This window comes from Meriones unguiculatus, chromosome 6, assembly GCF_030254825.1.
Source record: "Meriones unguiculatus strain TT.TT164.6M chromosome 6, Bangor_MerUng_6.1, whole genome shotgun sequence".
NCBI lineage: Eukaryota > Metazoa > Chordata > Mammalia > Rodentia > Muridae > Meriones > Meriones unguiculatus.
The window spans coordinates 41,613,925-41,633,538 of record NC_083354.1 but is presented as its reverse complement, the minus strand read 5'-3'; the positions used below and the strand labels follow the sequence as shown (position 1 = coordinate 41,633,538).

General features: G+C 46.8%; 1 protein-coding gene across 2 annotated transcripts; it reads left to right on the top strand.

Annotated features, from left to right (window-relative positions):
* Window positions 1–1,731: 1,731 nt before the first annotated feature.
* On the top strand, window positions 1,732–16,644 carry Elp6 (elongator acetyltransferase complex subunit 6). 2 transcript variants are annotated; one of them, XM_021647905.2, is made up of 7 exons: window positions 1,732–1,918; window positions 4,225–4,303; window positions 7,260–7,330; window positions 8,514–8,635; window positions 10,711–10,912; window positions 14,245–14,391; window positions 16,104–16,644. In XM_021647905.2, exons 1-7 carry the CDS (start codon window positions 1,865–1,867, stop codon window positions 16,230–16,232), a joined length of 804 nt encoding a protein of 267 aa, XP_021503580.1. In that variant the 5' UTR covers window positions 1,732–1,864; the 3' UTR covers window positions 16,233–16,644. The 2 variants fall into 2 exon arrangements, with proteins under 2 accessions (XP_021503580.1, XP_060241190.1); XM_060385207.1 differs by lacking the exon at window positions 7,260–7,330 and having other exon boundaries at window positions 1,858–1,918.
* The last annotated feature ends 2,970 nt before the right edge of the window (window positions 16,645–19,614 follow it).

Sequence of the window (19,614 nt, the reverse complement as noted above, 5' to 3'; positions counted from 1 at the left end):
CTTATCACTCAGAGAGGCAGAAGTAGAGGCAGTCGGATCTCTGTGAGTTTGAGGCCAGCCCTGTCTACAAAGCGAGTCCAGGACAGCCAAGGCTACAGAGAGCAATCCTGTCTCAAAAAACAAAACAAAAGCAAAGCCATGAATGGGTGTTATGCATGCCTGTGCACTTTTCACCATGTGCACGCCTAGTTCCTAAAAAGGCCAGAAGAGGGCAGCCAATCACTGGAATTGAAATTACAGACGGCTGTGTGCTGCTATGTGGGTGCTGGGAATTGAGCCTGTGTCCTTTGGAAGAGCCCCCAATGCTCTTAACTCTTCAGCTCCAAACCCAGTTTCTTAGTAAAACCACCTCTGACAACTACTTTTAAGTTCAAAACCCCTATCTAGTTCTTAGTTTTCTCTACAGAGCCTACAGAGAATGGAGGTTTTTATATTTACTTTTATCCTTTTTAATTATTTCTTTTGAGATTATAATTACATCATTTCCCCTTTCCCTTTCCTTACTCCAAACCACATACTTCTCCTTGCTCTCTTTCACATTTGTAACCTCTTTCGTTGTTGTTGTTTTTACATACATTGTGTTTAAGTATATATTCTCTCTATATTGCATTATTTACTTATTGTTGTTTCTTCGGGACAGAGTTTCTCTGTGTAGCCCTGGCACTCATCTGTAGATCAGGCTGGCCTCGAACTCGAGATGCTTGCCTATGCCTCCCAAGTGCTGTGATAAAGGTCTGTGCCACCACCTCTTATTCCAATCTCCTGCTGCTGCCAGGTGTGTGACAGATAAAAGGACCCACCTGACACCCTTCAGTCTCTTAGTCCTCTTTCTCTAACTCTCTTTGTCTTTTTCTCAGTCATGGGCGTCCTCCTCTCTCTCCCCCTCCCCCACAATAACTTCTTCTCCTCCTTCTCCTCTTCTTCTGTTTGTTTGCTTGCTTTTCGAGACAAGGTTTCTGCCTCCTTAGCGCTGGGATTAAAGGCATGCCCCACAACGCCCAGTTCCATTATTTTTCATTCTTTAGCGGTAGTCTCATAGGCCAGAAGAGGGTATCGGATTCCCTGGGACTGCAGTTAGAGGGTTATGTGTGGCCATGTGGATAGCGAGAATCAAATTAGGGTCCTCTAGATTCTGCTGAGCCCTTAAATTGTAAGCCCCCTTAACATTTTTGTGTATGCTGTGTGTATGCAGGTGCCGCAGAGGCCGTAGGGGGGCGTTGGCTCCCTCGGAGCTGCAGTGAAAGCAGAGCAACCCAGTGTGGGTACCGAGAACCAAAGGCTGGTCCTCCGAAGGAGCAACAAGAGCCTTTAATACCTGGGAAGCTCTTTAGGCCCATGGCTTTTGCTTTTAGCCTCAAAACTTTTCAGGATGCAATTCTGTGCTAGTAAGTTTCGTTGTTTTTCTGCTTTTTTGCGAAGACCGCCCCACTCTCCAGCATCTTCCCAGGATGTTCCACGGATCCAGCCCAAATTTGTGTGCAACACACGAGGAAGCCACGTGGAAAGACTAAGACCCGGAGGAGCCGGGCCCAGTGAAAAGAGGAAGCTCGCTCATCTCGCTAAGCCGTGAGGGAGCGTCGGCACACGTGTAGCCACAACTAGAGGCCAGCCGAAAAGCCCATTACTTGAATGAGGGACCACTCTACGGCTCAGGATGGCTGAGACGTGTGCGCACGCATTTGCCCAGCAACACCACAGGCCGGAGCCTGATTGGCTGACGCGGGGGACGCGGGGGTGGGACCACGCATGCGCACCTCCTAGCGCGTGAGCACGCTCTCGCGCGTGTTGCTCTTGGGCCTTCATTCTTTGTGTAGAACCATCATCATTTTTTCTTTCTTTTTTTTTTTTTAAATCTCAGTTCGCAATGTTCCCGGAACTCAATAACCTTCTCAGCACCGCCCCAGACAGGACCGAGCAGGTAAGATGTCAAGAGGCCCGGAAGAGGGCGGGTACCCGGCTCGTGCCGGAACCTTGCATCCGGCATGCTGCGCGGTAGAACAGGCGCGGCTGCCGTAAACCCAAGGCATCTGGGAGTTGTAGTTTGGAGAGGGCTCGCCGAAGCTGCGGCTGTGTGCCGGGCCTGCAGGAGCTTCTGTTGAGTGTTCGTAGGGTCTTTGTGTGCCGTTTCCACCTCCCAGGACCGTGTACTTCATACCGTGTGCACTGGCGCCCAGAGGCGGTTGCAGGGCAGGCCGAAAGGAGAGCCTGCCCCGAGTCTCCCTCCACCCTGGAGCATTCTACACGTAGCATGGAGCGCTGCTGCCACTCTGCCTAGTTCTGATGGTGTCTAAGAACTGTTCAAAGTTCACCATCTGATTGCCTTAAGCCTTCAGCATAGCCCGTCCACTCTGTTTTCCTCAGCCTCCTCACTGTGCACGGAACCGCGAAGTCCAGCTCTCCCAGAGTACATCTTTCTGTCTTATTCTATAGTTTGCAATGAACATACTGTGTGTGACCAGCCTTTTGTTGGGCTTCAGACCAGGGACAAACAGTTAAGGTGTCTTTTGAACCAAGGCGGACCTGACCTCCAAGTTCTCCCAGCATCCCTGCTGCTGGCTGTAGCCGGCATACCCTGCCCTCTACCCTGAACTCTCCAGTCCAGGGGCTCGTTACTATATAATCCAGACATTTTAGGTCTCCCCTCCTTCTTTCTGCGTTTTTTTTTTTTTCTTTCTGTCTCTCTTCTCTCTTCTCTCTCTCCCCCTCTCTGCGTGCGAACCTTCTGTCTTCGCCTGCATGGTGACTTCTCTGGTCCCGTTCTTTGGGACCAGTGAGCCCACCAAGAGCTGCTCCCAATACACCTGCATTTATATACTTTATCTTGCCTTGAATTAGCTCATTTCGCCGCCAAATGTTTCTTGTCACCTTTTATAAAATCTATGGTGCCAGGCAAATTGTAACTTTGAATAGATCCTTGTGGATTCTATTTGCCTAACAGTTCTTGTCTAGCCAAGTCTCCAGTTAGCTATGGCTACTTTTCGAGTTGCTAGGGCATTTCCCCAGATCCACAATGACAACAGGAAATGACCACAGTGCATGGGGAAATGTCTTCAAGGCCAGGCAGTGTGGTTTGACGTTTTGTATGTGTATGTATGGAGGGGGGTGAAACCCAGAGACATTAGGCACCTTTGCCTAAAATTGGCACAGCACTGATGTGATGTGTGACACCCCTCGAGCCTGATGTTGTCTGTCACAGAACTAGGAATGGCTGGAGTAGGTAGCTAGACGATGCTGATACCGTCTTTATAGGGCTTTCCAGGGATCACTGTGCTGAGTCCAGTTTGAACCAAGGCCATTGGGGGATCTTTGTTATCAGAAGCCCTTGGCAAGAACTGGGTCAGGGTATAGCACAGTGGATGAAGTATGTCAAACCAGGCCTGGTGGCCCACGACTTTTAATTTCAGAGAAGCCCTGTCAGAAAAAAACAAAAAGAAAAGAAGCTATGTCCAAACCAGGCAAGAGGGCACCTGTAATCCCAGCACTGAAGAGATGGGATCCCTGGGGCAGGCTGACAGGCTACGTTAGCTGAAATTGGCCAGTCATCAAGAGGCCCAGCACTGATAAACACAATGGAAAGCAGCTGAAGAAGATATGACTTATTTTTAATTTTGTATGCTCCTGTATATGCATATGGGTGAAGGTGTCTGAAGAGGTGAGAGGTATTACTGCATCTGGAGCTAGAGTTATAGGCAGTTGTGAGCTGCCTGATGCTGGTCTGGGGAACCAAACATAGTCCCCTGCAAGAGCAGCATATACCCTTAACTTGTAAGTCGTCTCTCCAGTTCTTCAGCTCTTGATCTTCATGTGTGTGTGTTCCCACACACAGAAGTTGCATGCACTGGTGTGGGTGCGGTGGTCAGTCCTCTTTGTTCTGAGTCAGTGTTCACTGAGTACACTAGCTGGCTTACTGGCTTGTAGAGACCCTGTCTTTGCTCCCTGTGTCTCTGTAGAAGCTGTGAGCTTACAGATGTTCACCACTGGGTCTGAGCTCCCTCAAGTTCTGGGAATTCAAACTCAGGTCCTCTTTATTTCGCAGGGAGTGTTTTACCCTCTGAGCCATCTCCTCGGCTCTGATGTTTATTCATTATTGAGTTAACTTAGTATATAGAACGTTAACAAATAGCTGTACAAGTGTAGAAATGTACAAAACTGACTTAATTTCTTTGTTGGGGCTCACCTCTTCACAGGGGGTCTAATTCACCATATGTTCTTCTTAACTTTCAGGGGAAACTAACTCTACTCTGTGATGCCAAGACAGATGGCAGCTTTCTTGTGCATCATTTCCTTTCTTTCTACCTCAAAGGTATGTAACTCCCTGATGCTATAGAAAAGGAAACCCAGGTCTGGAGAGATGGCTCAGTGGTTAAGAGCGCTGGCTACAAGCTACACACCTTTAATTCCAGCACTCAGGGAGGCAGAGGCAGGCAGATCAATGTGAGTTTCAGGCCAGTCTGGTCTATAAAGTAAGTCCAGGACAGCCAGGACTGCACGGAGAAACCCTATCTTGAACAAACAAACAAACAAACAAAAAGAGCACTGGCTACTTTCCCAGTGGATTTAGGTTTAATTTCCAGCACATGTGGCTGACAACCATCTGTAACTTCAAATTAAAACAAAAATAAGTAATTTAGCAGGCATGGTGCACACACCTTTATTCCCAGCACTTGGGAGGTAGAGGCAGGTGGATCTTTGACTTCAAGGCCACCGTGATCTACAAAACTAGTTCCAGGATAGCCAGGGCTACACAGAGAAACCCTGTTTTGGGAAAACAAAAACACAAACAAATTAACAAACAAAAACAAGAAAAGGAAACTAACAACTAAGAAAATTGAGAAGAAAGCCCTAAGAAAGCAATGGGAAGAGCATTGACTTGTGTTGGCTTTGGCGTTTGGATAATCAGTAAACTCTTCTATTAGGTAACAGGTCATCTATTATATAACAGGTTGTCGGAGCATCACTGCACCCTGCCAAAGAAATGGCATGTGACCATCAGATCCTCTTTTCCTTCTCCGTCCACTGTAGTAGCCACAACCTCCCCTGAGCTGGCGTCCTGACTCAGGTGTTTCTTGGTTCCGTGTTTAAGTCTCAGTCCTCCCCAGCCACATTGACATTTGTCATTGCATTAACTGCTTCCTACAGAATATGGCCACTGTTGCTTACATTCGGAAATATATTAGGAAAGTCTCTCCCTCCATTTTTTTGGTGGTGCTATTATTGTGAGAGTCTCCTGTAGCCCATGCTAGCCTTGAACTTGCTATGTAGCTGAGGATGACCCAGAATTTCAGCTCCTCCTTTCTCCAACTCTCAAGTCCTTGAAATACAGGTGTGTGCCATGGGTCCTGGTTTTATTCAGTGCTGGGGATCCAACTCAGTGCTTCTTGAATACAGGTCAAGGTTTTGTCATCTTAGCTACATCCCCAGCACAGGACTCAGTCTTTGTCGGATTCTCCTTGAGGATGCATTCCACCAACCACGATAATGAGGTAGACCTTTGGCATGTCTCATTGTAGTAATTTACAGCTTTGAAGTAATTTCTTTTTTCAAATGATGTGATTTTCAACGTAGAAAAGCAAAGTAATCTATGATAAATTATTAGAATGAGTAAGGCTCAGTAAGTAGCTGTGGTTTCTTGAAGTTTAATTCTAGTTCTTATAAGACTTTATCAGTTGTATTCCTGTATCTAAACAGTTAACACAAAAAAAAAAGTTATAAAAGAGACATGATTTACAACAGAACAAAATTAAGTACCTAGGAGCTGCAGAGGTAGTGCATTTGGTAAAATCCTGCTGTGCGATCATGAGGACCTGAGTTCAGATCTTCGGCACTTCCAGAAAAGCCAGATGTGGTACAGATCTGTAGCCACAGCAAGAGGAGAGGGGAGGAGTTGGGGGAGACTCCTGGAAGCTTGGTGGCCAGCCAGCCTCGACAGTGAGCCCCAGCTTCAGTGAAGACCCTGTTTCCAGAAATAAGACGGAAAACAATAGAGCATGACACCCGATCTTGGCCCCAGCACACAGGCACAGTGATACAGGCATGAAGACACATGCTCACGCATGTGCACATGCATACAGAATACTTACAGGAAGATAGCTCAGTTGGTAAAAAGCACTGTCTGCACTAACCTGGAGATGTGAGGTCAGTCCCCAGGACCCCATGGTGGAAGTGAAGAACTCGCAGAGGTTGTCATCTGTATTTACACTGTGGTACATACGCACAGTCCTTCTTCACCCCAAACAGATAAATAGACAGACAGGTAGATGACAGATAGATAGATAGATAGATAGATAGATAGATAGATAGATAGATAAACAGACAGGCAGATGGACAGACAGATAGATAAGTAAATGCAATAACCAAAAAGAGATGGAGATGTAACTTAGTAGATCTGGGTTTAATATCCAGTACTAGAAAACAAAATGGAAAAAGTACATGTACATTTTGGCTTCTAAGATGGCTCAGTGGGTAAAAGCACTTGTCACACAAGCGTGGCAACCTGAGTTCAATGTTTGGAACCTGTGTGAATGTGGAAGAAGAGAACAAACTCCAAAGACTTGATCCCTATGTAGATGGTTATGAACCACCATGTGGTTGCTAGGAATTGAAGTCAGGACCTCTAGAAGAGCAGACAGGGCTCTTAACCACTGAGCCATCTCTCCAGCCCCCTTGGTCTCTGACTTCTATATATTGACATCATGTATACACACAATAATAATTTTTTAAATGTGCCTTAGGGGCTTGGAGTTGTAGCTCATTTTGCAGAGTGCTTGCCCAGGGTTGATTTCCAGCACCATATAAGCCCAAGTATGGGAGCTCATGCTGGTAATCTTGGCACTCAGGAGTTAGAGGCTGGAGGAGTAAGAGTTCAAGGTCAGCGGGTGTTAGTTGCATAAGCCCTTAGTCCCAGTATTCAGGAGGCAGAGGCAGGCAGATTTTTGAGTTCCAGGCCAGTCTGGTCTACAAAGTGAGTTCCCAGATAGCCAGGGCTGCACAGAGAAGCCCTTTCTCAAAACAAGACAAACAAACAAATAAGAGTTCAAGGTCATCCTGTGCTATATAGGGAGCTGAAGACTAGTATGTGTCACATGAGATCCTATCTCAAAATAAAGAGAGGGCAGGGGTACCTCTTAGCCTGAAATTAAGCACAAGTATATCAGAGTTCAAGGCCTCTGGGTGTTGTCTGGGCCTACTGCACTGCTCCTGTTTCCAGAGGAATGAAGTATTTGTGTCTGGTTGTAAGCAGAGGATTTTTTGTTTTCTAGCTAATTGTAAAGTCTGCTTTGTGGCACTAGTCCAGTCCTTCAGCCACTACAATATTGTGGGACAGAAGCTGGTGAGTACCCCTTCCAAAGAGCATGTGTCATGTGTCGTGCATGGCCTGGTACAGGGGTTTCTCTATTTCTTTGTTGTTTTGATTTTTTTCTAGGCACACTTTTTCTGTGTATTCTTGGCTGTCCTGGAATGGACTCTGTAGACTTTAACCCCAGCACAGGTGGTCTCTGTGAGTTCAAGACCAGTCTCGTCTGGTTAGTGAGTTCTAGGATAGCCAGGGTTGAGTTGTGAGACACTGTCTCAAAGGCAAAACCAAAACAACAACAACAACAACAAACAAACGGAAGAAAAGGTAACTCACCTAGCAGACACCCATCCTTAGTTAGCACTCAGGAGGTAGAGGCAAGAGAACAAAAGTTCAGGGTCGGGACTGCAGAGGTGGCTCAGTGGTTAAGAGTACCTAGTGCTAGCCTGGTGCACACCTTGAATCCCAGCACCTGGAGGTAGAGACAGTGGGATCTCTGTGAGTTCGAGGCCAGCCTAGTCTACAAAGTGAGTCCAAGACAGCCAGGGTTACACAGAGAAACCTTGTCTCCAAAAAGAGTACTTAAAAAAAAAAAGTTTTGGGGCTGGAGAGATAGATGGCTCAGCTATTAAGAGCGCTGTCTGCTCTGCTCTTCCAAAGGACCCGGGTTCAATTCCCAGCACCCACATGGCAGTTCACAATGTAATGCCAATTTCAAGGGACCTGACACCTTCACACTAAATGCACATAAAATAAAAATTAAATTATTAAAAAACAAGTCATTGGAAAAGAGTACTTAGAAGATCTGAGTTAGCTCCCTGGCAGGGAGCTTACAACCTCCTGAGGCAGCTGCACCTGTGTGCATAGACACATACACATAATTAAAAAGTAAACATAATCTCAGCATTCAGGAAGCAAGGTTGGCAGACCTCTCTCTCTGAGTTCAAGACCAGCCTGGTCTGCAAATTGAGTTCCAGGACAGTCAGAGCTACACAGAGAAAAAAAAAAGGTCAGGGTCATGCTCTGCTATGTTTTGAGTCAAGGCCTGCTGGGGATACCTAAGCCTTGTCACAAACCTCTGAAAGCGGAATGGGAACAGACCGGAATACTTCCTCAGGGTTTGAAATATGTCTTGTGCCGTCTTATTAGTCAGTGTATGGTTTCCCTGAAAGGTTCCCCACAGGGCACAGCAATTCACTCTGTTTTTTGTCACCCTTAGGGTGTCAGCCTGACAGCAGCACGGGAACGAGGGCAGCTTGTGTTCCTGGAGGGCCTCAAGTCCTCTGTGGATATCCTTTTCCATGCTCAGGACAAGGAGCCTCATCCCCTGCAGTTTCTCAGGTTAGAACCAACGTGCTGGTGGGCGGTGCCAGATAAGGGCTGCTGTGTTGTGTGGGAAGGCAGAAGTGGCTCCTGGGATCAGACACGTCCCCTGTTTGCTATGTGTCAGATATCTCTTGGCTGTCATCATGAAGCCGATGGTAGTGGTACCCAGAGCTATAGAAAGCATCATTTGCTGGGAGTACAGCATGGCGAAATGCTCTCTGATAGTGCCTCAGACCCCTCATGCGCCCACCTTTGCTCCTTCTTGCCTTCATAGAGAAGCTAAGGGTCATGGGCCAGTGACCTGTTTTTGTAGTTATGATTTTATTGGAACATAGCTGTATTTGTTTGTTAGCTGATTGTTCCTTGTTGTTTGGCTTTATAGCTACAGACTGGGTAATTGAGGCAGAAAAATGACCTGTAAGCCTAAATCTCTCTCTCTCTTTCTCTCTCAGTTCTTTTGAAACAGGGTTTCTCTGTGTAACAGCTGTCTGTCCTGGAATTCACTCTCTAGACCTGGCTGGCCTTGAACTCACAAAGATTCACCTGTCTCTGACTCTTGAGTGCTTGTGCCACCAACACCCACTTTTTAAAAAGCTTTTCTTATATTCTTTTTTTTTTTTTTAAGATTTATTTATTTTGTGTATGAGTGCTCTATTTGCATGCATACCTGCATGCTAGAAAAGGGCATCAGATCACAGTATAGATGGTTGTAGTCACCATGTGGGTGCTGGGAATTGAACTCAGGACCCCTAGAAGAGCAGGCAGTGCTCTCAACCACTGAGCCATCTCTCCAGCCCTGCCTAAACATCTCTTATATGACTCTTTAACAACAGCAACAGAAAATTGTTGCCATCTCCTTTTCATCATCACAGGTCTAGACTGGCTGTGCCCGTCTTCTCAACCCTTCTGAACATCAGCCTCTAACTGGCTGCTATCCCTTCTCTTTCTCAGAGGACACCGTGAAAGAGCTCTCCCCACTGCCCTTCAGATACACCTTCATGGAGTGGCTGGAATGCTGTGTGGGGGGGACATATTCCTTAGCACCTGGCATTGCATCTGACTGCAGGGGCTGGTTATACCTGATCCCAGTGTTTGGGGAGCTGTTCTTACTAGTGAGGATAACCCTGGATACCCTGGGCGCTGTGCTCCATCCCTCCTCCCACTGCTGGGAAGTGACAGCTTGCAACATCCCTGGGGAAGATGGGTGTGGGTTGGTGGTATGTGTCAGAAACATGTCGGTTTCTCATTATACCAGAAGCCTGTAGACAACCACCCATCACCAAGACACTTGAATTGCTGTTTAACTTCCTCCAGCAACTCGGAGTCTCCTGGGGAGGCCTCTTTGCTTGCCCATTCTGACTTATTCTTCTGGGTGCCACAGCTCATGGATTGGGGCTGTATGGTTCTCTCTTTTTAATTTTATGTCTTTCTTTTGAGACAGTCTCACTGCCCTCCCCAGGCTGGCTTCCAGCTTTCTACTGTCCCATTTCTATAGGTATGAACCACCATGTCAGATTTTTATACTACCTCTTCAGGACCCTATCTCTTCTGGTTTGTCCATTTTTTGTACCCAGTAGACCTTAGAAAATACTTGAAGTACAATCAAATTTATTTGTGTGTGTGTGTGTTTATTTTCTTTTCTAGCTTGCCAAAGACTATTATACAGCCTTCTCCTCCCTTCCTTGATGCCACTTTGTCCCATATGAACATCTGTAGAGCTGGGCCTGGTGATACATGTCCATAATGCTAGCCCTTGGGAGGTAGACACCAGGATAATGAATTCCAGGTCACTTCTACAGCATCCCTCTATGAAAAGAAGAGAAGAGCTGGGATCTAGCTCAGTTGATAGTTTGCCTAGTGTGCGCAAAGCCCTGCATTTGACCTGGTGTCATAGACCAGGTGTCGTGCATGGTAGGAAGCATTTAGGATGTGGAAGCAGTAGGGTCAGAAAATCAACCCTTGGCTACATAGTGAGCTCAAGGCCAGCCTGGGATTCTTGAGACACTGTCTCAAAATAAAATAAAACAAACCCATGACATTTGTAGAGTCTGACTGAAAAAATCTCTGACAACTTTCTCCTGTGTGTCTAGGGACGCCAGTACAGGGAACCTACAGTCACTGTATAAGTTTGTACAGGACACCCTGATGCCTGTGGACAGTGGGGACACGCCATGGAAGTACCCCGTGCTGTTGGTGGACAACCTCAGTGTGCTGCTGAGCCTGGGCATGCGGGCAGTTGCCGTGCTGGACTTCATGCAGTACTGCAGGGCCACGGTGTGCTGCAAGCTGAAGGTACCGGGAGACAGGGTCAGCGCTCTGCTGTGCTCCATGAGAGCCTGGGCCTGTGTGTTGTGCTTTCTTTGTCCGTCTGCTTTGAGTTTAGCTTTCCTCTGGTAGACCCAGAAAGTCTTTGTCCTGCCCATCCTACTTCCCCCACGTGGCATTGCTAAATAATAAACCTCCCAAAATTACTGTGTGACAGTGAAGTATTCTCTGCCTGTGTGCCCTGTGGGTCCCTCTTTAGTGAGCTTTGAATATCAGCTGAAAGAATGGCTCATAACTGCTTTGTGTTTTCTTCCCTCATGGTGAAAGTCCTGGGGACTGAACACAGAACCTTTCACTGAACCTCTTTAAAAAGTGGTAACGTAGGGCTGGCTAGGATTTAGTTCAGTTGCTAACATACTTAAGTAGCGTGCATGAAACCGAAGGTTTGACATCCAGCACTGTATAAACTGGGTGTGGTGGTGTATGACTGTGCTCTCTGCTTTTGGGAGGCAGAGGCAGGAGGGTCAGAAGTTCAAGGTCAGCTTCAGCTACATAGTGAATCCAGGCCAACCTGTGATACGTAAAATTCCAACAGGTAACGTGCAGCTGTACAGTACATGATGTCACGTGTCTATAACCCAGCACTTGGGACGTTGTGGGAGAAGGGTTGTGAGTTTTAGGCCAGGTAACAGGGCTTGCTGCAGAAGCCTAATGACTTGAGTTTGAGCCCCAGAACCCACATAAACATGAAAGGAAAGAAAAGAACACACTTCACAAAATTGTCCTCTGACCTCCACCCTTCACATCCGCCTACACAAGCTAATAAAAAAATGGAAGAAGAAAATAAAACAAATGAGTGAGAAGCCGAACATGACAGCATTTTGTTTATAATCGTCAAACTTCTAGGCCAGCCCGGACCACATAGTTCCAGGCCAGCCAGGACTGTGTAGCAAGACCATGTCTCAAAGAGCAGAAAGACCTTGAGTGAAGTGAGGCTTGGTGTCTGCCCACAGTGGCCAGTGTTGAGTGGGTGATGACACAGGCTTAGGAACTCGTTAGTGGCCATTGTGTGGAGAGAGAGGCCAGACTCAGGGTGCAGAGCAGCGAGAGAAGTAAAGTGAATTAGCAGGGTGTTACCAAAGCTGTGTTCAAGGGACTGCTGAGACTGTCTTGGCTGGTTACAGGGCCAGGATCCAGTGACACAGGGAGGGAGGGACAGACAGACAGACAGACAGACAGTGTTGAGAGCCAGCATGGAAGGAAGAAAGGGCAAGGGGCTTGGAGACCATTTATTTGACGAGACTAGCTGCCCCCCTGAGCGCCCGGGGCCCCGTCTCCACAGCGCTCCAGAGTGCCACGGTTACTTGTGCGCTGCCGTGTCTGGCTTTTTGAGGCAGGCCTTCATGTTCTCCAGGCAGGGTGACCTTGAACTTGCTTTGAAGCTGAGGGTAACCTTGTACTTCTGATCTTCCTCTGCCCTCCAAGTACTGGAGTCCCGGATGTGCGCACTACCCTGACTTCACATCTGCCCTTTTGTTTTTTATTTTTTTAATATTTTCTTATCTGTCTGTATGACTATTTATTTGACTTTTTAAAAAGTTCCTTTTTTTTTTTTTTTTTAAGGACTCTTGTGCTGGCACATGCCTTTAATCCCAGTACTCAGGAGGCAGAGGCAGGGGGATCTCCGTGAATTTGAGGCCAGCCTGATTTATAAAGAGAGTTCCAGGACAGCCAGGGCTGTTAGGCAGAAAAACCCTGTCTCAAAAACAAAAACAAAGACAAACAAACAAACAAAGCAGACAAACCCATACAAGCGTCTGGCTTTATATTAAATGGCATTCTCTTCTCAGTGGTTTTTTGTTTGTTTGTTTGTTTCATTTTGTTTTGCACAGTGTCAAGGCAGCTCAATAAAATGGTTGGCTTTTATTTACTTGAAAAACTTGGTTTTTGACTCTGGGCCCAGCCAACAGCACTCATGCTGCTACAGAAAATTCACATAGCCTTTCTGGCACAAACATCCAAAAGGCCACCATGTGGGTGCTGAGATTCAAACCTAGGTCCTCTGGAAGAGCAGTGAGTACTCTTTAATTACAGAGCTCTCCCTCTAGCTGTACCTAATCCCCTCCCCCCCCACCCCATACACACTCACTTTTTTAAAGACATGATCTTACTGTGTATCCCTGGCTATCCTGGAAACTCACTGTGTAGACCAAGCTGCCTCTGCTTCCTGAGTGCTAGGATAAAGGATGTGACCTCCATATCTTGCTCACATTGGACTCTTTATGTAGGTGCTAGGGGTCCGATCAGGTCCTCCTGCTTTCACAACAGGCCCTTTACTACTGAGCCATTTGTCCAGCCCTATATTTCAGCCTTAAGTGGTCCTGGAACTGAACTCTGGAGCTTGTACGTGATTGGTAAATTAAGCTGTACCTCCAACCCAACCTGTCACTTCCCCACGCATCCTAGGCGAGTACCCTACCACTGAACTTTACACCCCAACCTGTCACTTTTTGGTGGGGTAGACCCTCCGTTCCTGTTTGGCTAATTTTGCTTGGCAATCAGGTCACATGTGCCCTCCTCATCTATTCTTTGAGTTCTCCCTACACCATGCCTCTTTCTCTGCCGGTCCTGTCACCCTAGGTTATCAGGCTCTTTCTGTCTCCAGGGGCCAGATCTCTTTCCTGTCTTATATTATCTGGTATGTAGTGACTTCTCAGGAGCTGTTGACTGTCTGAATGGTGCCTGGCAGAATGGTGGCTAGTAAATGAAAAAAAAAATTTTTTTCCCCTAAGACAGGGTTTCTTCGTGTAGCCCTGGCTGTCCTGGAACTCGCTCTGGAGACCAGGCTGGTCTCCAACTCAGAGATCTGCCTGCCTCTGCCTCCCAAGTGTTGGGATTGAAGGCTTGCGCCACCACTGCCCAAATAAATGCAATTTTAAAATACTTAATTTGGTAGAGGGGACATGACCAGGCCACAGACAACTTTCAGGAGCCCTTCCTCTCCTTCCACTATCTGAGGTCTGGGGGCTGATTGAGATCATCATGATGGATGACAAGTGCTTTTACCCACTGGGCCATCTTGCTAGTCCCTGGTAGTATGGTATTCAGGAACAGAGAGACTGAGTTCCTAGGGTGGGTTTGGTTTTAGATGAATTGGTTCAGAAGTTTCCGTTGGACTTGTTGGTGAAAGCGTGCAGCAGATGATCAGAATTGGGGTCTTTCTTCTGAAGGAGCTGTTATAGCAGCGGATAGAAGGGTGATCTGAAGGATGTGCAGAAACTGGGGTGTGGAGACACTGAAAGCCTGCTGTTCTCTGGTATCCATATGGTGAGGAACAGGTTTCCATCTTGTGTCTGCAGGGAAATGTGGTGGCCCTTGTGCATGACAACAGCGATGCTGACGATGAAGAGAATGACACCCTGCTGAATGGCCTCAGTCATCAAAGCCACCTGATCCTGCGGGCTGAGGGTCTGGCCACCGGGTTCTGCAAGGACGTGCATGGGCAGGTACACAGGCTGAGCCATGGGCTGCTTTGGATGGAAAGGAAACCTTGGATGTCCTGAGTTTTGTGAATATGAGTCAGTGTCCTGCACCGGGTGGTATGTAGACTCCTGGAGCAGGAAATGTTTTTCCTGGAGGTTTCATTTGTGGCCAAAGTGGTGTTCTGAAAAGGAGATAGTTATACAGAATGGATTACAGCTGTACTATCAGATAATAGTAGAATTATTTTCTTATACTGTAGCAGTATTTACATTTTCTGTTCAACATGGTTCCTTTAAAAATGAAGATGGGGGTGGGGGGCTGGAGAGATGGCTCAGAGGTTAAGAGCCCTGCCTGCTCTTCTAAAGATCATGAGTTCAATTCCCAGCAACCACATGGTGGCTCACAATCATCTATAATGTGAACTGATTCCCTCTGCTGGCAGATGTAAATGCAGATAGAAGACTCATATACATAAAATAAATAAACCTTTAAAAAAAAATGAAGAATGGGATCCAGGCGTACTGGATTCCTTTTTTTTTGTTTGATTGTGACAGGGTTTTTCTGTGTAGCCTTGACTGTCCTGGACTCACTTTGTAGACCAGGCTGGCTTCGAACTCTCATCGATCTGCCTGCCTCTGCCTTCCTGAGTGCTGGGATAACAGGTGTGTGTCACCTTGCCTGGCTATGTGTTGATTTTCAAAATCAGTCTAGCGAACAAGCACCGAACCATGCTTAGAAAAAAAAGACTAGAGGACTGGAGAGATGGCTTGGTGGTTATGGGTATTTGCAGGTCTTTCAGGAGATCCAGGTTTGGTTCCCAGCACCACATGGTGGCTCACAACCATCTGTCACTCCAGTTCCTGGGGATCTAATTCCCTCTTTGGCTTCTGTGGGCCCCAGGCACTCACATGCTCCACATGCAGGTAAACATACTCCTGCATGTATACACATAAAATAAAAATAATAATTTGCTTGAGGACTAAAGAGCAGTTGGTGATGTTTGTATAGGTTAGTGTTAGAGCACTTTGAACAGCATGAACAGGGCCCCAAGGTCAAACTTTGTACTAAACAATAAAACAAAGTACAAAAGGAGGGAGGGGAATGTTCATACATGCCAGCACTCTGGAAGCAGAAGCAGGAAGCTCCCTGTGGCCAACCTGGTCTATATCGCACAATTATCTCAAAACAACAACAGAAAGAAAGCAGAGGAGGGGAGGAAAGAAAAGGAAAGGAGAATACATGAAAATACTTCCCTGGTTTTCTCTGGAGGATTTTTCCTTTCTTTCTTCCTTTTCTTTTCTTTTTTTTTTTATTTAAGATTTATTTATTTATTTACATATATGAGTACTTTATCTGCATGTACACCTGTAAGCCATATCTCACCAAGATGGTTGTGAGCCACCATGTGGTTGCTGGGAATTGAACTCAGCACCTTGAGGAAGAGCAGACAGTGTTCTTAACCTCTGAGCCATCTCTCCAGCCCCTCTGGAGGACCTTTTCATCCTTTACTTTCCTATGAGAAGCAAGCATTTGAGCTGCTGTAATGGAGAGGCAAACCTTAATAATGTTTGCCTCTGGTAATGTTTATTGTAGAAGTTGGTCCCATTAGCATATGGTACATTTACCTGAGCTGTCACAGAAGCCTCAATGGAAGGTGACCAGGAGGCCCAGTGTGATTCACAGCGGAGCAGGTCCTTGGTGGTGCCCCTTGCCTCATCCTTCTCTCCCTCTGCAGCTGAGCATCCTCTGGAGGAAGCTGTCACAGACCACAGCCCAGCGGGATCGAAGTCTCACTTACCAATACAAGATACAGGATAAGAATGTGTCTTTTTTTGCCAAAGGAATGTCTCCTGCTGTTCTGTGACCTGATTTGGGAACAACTAAAGTGACTTGGGATGGTTTTGAATGTGGAAGATAAGTCACCTGGGCAGGAATGGGCCTTCGGACCTCTGGCACACTCTTCAGGCTGGACTGCAGTTCCGCTGTGACCAGGGAGGCTGGGATGGTGCTGTGAGGATGTGAATGCCTCTGAGCCCCAGGCTCTGCTCAGGAAACACAGTGAGGATGTGCACGGTGGCTTCTGCTGAGAGAGGCTGCATGCTGAAGCGGTCCTTTGGAGCATCTCATGTAACTTCAGCCTCACCTGCCCATTGTTTGGAGGTTGGGAGCCACTGCAGGTAGAGTGAGGCAGTCAGGAAGTTGTCCTGAGTATCCATCCTGGCTGACTTCTAGGATAACGATGGCTGGAATAAAGACAGTTCCACAACCCTCCTGGAGGTTGTCTTTTTTATGGTTCATTTCCATTTCGCAAAGTGGCTTTTGCTTGAAGTCCAGTGAGGAAATGGGCTTGGAGAGGAGGGAGGGACACTGGAAGCTTAGAGCAGGCAGTGGATAATTGAGCTGGAGATGGACTCCAAAGCCCCCTGCCAGCCTGCATTCATGGAGACCAGGGACAGGTATCCCTCCCGATCCACTGCAGGTATAAACCTTGTGTTTCTGCAGCTTGGCCATATGCTAGCCATCAAGAGCATGGCACCAGGGCCTTGGTCACGTGGGGCCCTGTATAGGGCCAAGGTGAGTATGGCCTTGATGAAAAGAGTAAGGAAGTGTCTCTGCTGCCTGGCTGGAAGGACCTTAGTGAGTTGCTAGCAACTCTCCTTTGAAGACTGTGGGGACAAGATAAGGGAGTTCTTGGGACCAGTGTTTTGTATGTGTGTGAGTGTGTTTTGGAGGGCAGTTTTAGACCTTGCCGGCTGTCCTGGAACTCACAGTGTAGACCAGGCTGGCCTCAAGTTCTCAGAGGTCCACCTGCCTCTGCCTCCGGAGTGCTGGCACTAAAGGTATGCACCATAGCTGGCTAAGAGGAGAGAGTTCTTATCCCAGCATCATGAGACAACCACTGGTCCCACCCAGCTTCCTAGTAAAGGTCACTTCAGAGGGAACACAAGTGGTTAGTGCATTGTTTTTACATGTAAATTGTGCCACTAGTAAAACTAAAACTTTATAGATTGTGTGTGTGTTCGAATACTGAACTCAGCTTTGTACATGCTAACCAAGAGCTCTGTGTACACTCACAGTCTTCATATAGTTATCAATTTAAAAATTAGCTCAAAACAACCTTGGAGAGGGAAAGGAGAAAGAGATCTTCCTCTTTATCTTCCTCCCCCTTGTGTTATACGTGAGTGTTTTTCATAAAGCTGGCATGGTGGCGCACACCTTTAATCCCAAATCAGGAATAGGCCAGCCTGGTCTAGGCCAACCAGACCTACAGCGTGTCTCAAAATAAAAATAATTATTACATTTATTTCGTGTGTGTGTGTGTGTGTGTGTGTGTGTGTAGCAGGCACCTTTACCCAATGAGCTATCTTTATGGCCCCTCCTTTGTATTCTCATTGGCCTGTCTGCTATGATTCCTGGTGTATGGGTGGTTTCTTAGTTCCTGTCTATTGCTGAGGAGACACCGTGACTAAGCCTGGTGTATGGGTGGTTTCTTAGTTCCTGTCTATTGCTGAGGAGACGCCGTGACTAAGGCAACTCTTAAAAAAGAAAGCATTTGCTTGGGGCTGGCTTACAGTTTCCGCATGGAGGGAGCATGGCGGCAAGCATAGCCCTGGGGCAGTAGCTGAGAGCTATACCGCAGTCCACTAGCAGAAAGAGTGAGAGGGAGGGAGGGGTGGAAGGGAAAGGGGGGACAGTGGACCTTTGAAACCTCCCCTTCGTCCCAGGGAGGCAGAGGCAGGGAGATCTCTGTGAGCTCAAAGCCAGCCTGGTCTACAAATAGAGCCCAGAGAAGCAGGGCTTCTTACACAGAGAAACACTGTCTGGCAAAACGAAAGAAAGAAACCTCAAAGCTCACCCCCAGTGACACAGTTCCTTCAACAAGGCCACACCTCCTAACTCTTCTAAATTTTTCAAACGGTTCCACTCCCTGGTGACCAAGCATTAGAATATATGACCCTGTGGGGGCCATTCTTTTGTTCTATAACGGGATCTCACTATGTAGCTCAGGCTGGCCTTAAATTCATAGAAACACTCTTGTCCTAGCCTCCTGAATCTTGAAATTCTACCTGGCTATTTTAATTTTTGCTCATTCTGGTTTTTGAGACAGGCTCTTTCCATGTTGTCATGGCTGGCTTTGAGTTCGCTGCGTAGCCTATCTCAAACTCTCAATCCTCTGTGCTGCCTCTTGAAGGCTAGGCTTAAAGGCTCATGTCACTCAGCTGCATTTATCTTTTAATTATCTGAATGCTTGTGTGTCATGCATACTATATCTGCATGAGTGCAGGTATCTGCTGAAGCCAAGAGGAGGGCATCTGTCTCATCCACTGGAGCTGGAGTTACAGTCAGTTATGAGCAGCCTGATATGGATGCTCTGAGTGAAACTCAATTCTGCTACAAGAGCAGTATGAGCTCCTAACTGGTGGAGCATCTTCTAGCCCCTGATTCCATTTATTTAAAATGTCCAGAAAGCAAATCTACAGAGATAGACAATGGATTAGTAGGTGTTTGGGGTGTGGGAGTGGGAATTGGGAAGTCATTTAACCTCTCTAAGCCTTGGTTTCCTCATTTAAAAAGTGGGAAGATAATAGTAACTATTTAATTATTTCATTTTCATTAAAGTTTTCATCACATCTATTTATTTTTACTCATTTATTTTGTGTGTGGGTTTGCATGTGCCACAGCACACATATGGAGGTCAGAGGACAACCTGTAGGAGTTGGTTCTGTCTGTGCATCCCAGGGATCTAACTCAGGTCTTCAGGCCTGAAAGCAAGCACCTTTACCTACTGAGCCATCTCAGAATTAAGATGGGTAGTGGTGGCTCATGTCTTTTATCCGAGCACTCAGGAGGCAGATCTCTGTGAGTTTGAGGCCAGCCTGTCTGTAGACACGGTTTCTCTGTGTAGCCCTTGCTGGCCGGGAACTCACTCTGTAGACCAGGATGGCCTTGAACTCACAGAGATCAAAGACATGCGCCACCACCACCATCCAGCAAAAAGAAATTATAGGTATTTTGCCTGCATTTATGTCAGTACACTATGTGCATGCTTAATGGCTGCAGAGGTCAGAAGAGGGTATTGGGTCCCTTGGAACTGGAGTTAGAGATGGTTGTGAGCCACCAAGTGGGTGCTTGGAAATGAACCTGGGTCCTCTGGAAGAGCCGTGTTCTTAACTACTGAGCCATCTCTCCACCTCCACCCCCAGTATTTACATTTATTTATTTATTTATTTTGTAGTACTGGGGAT

Coding starts and splice junctions, on each gene's coding strand:
- Elp6 (XM_021647905.2), top strand. CDS start 1,865: ATGTTCCCGGAACTCAATAACCTTCTCAGCACCGCCCCAGACAGGACC. Junction 7,331..8,513: donor ATATTGTGGGACAGAAGCTG/GTGAGTACCCCT, acceptor TGTCACCCTTAG/GGTGTCAGCCTGACAGCAGC. Junction 10,913..14,244: donor CGGTGTGCTGCAAGCTGAAG/GTACCGGGAGAC, acceptor TTGTGTCTGCAG/GGAAATGTGGTGGCCCTTGT.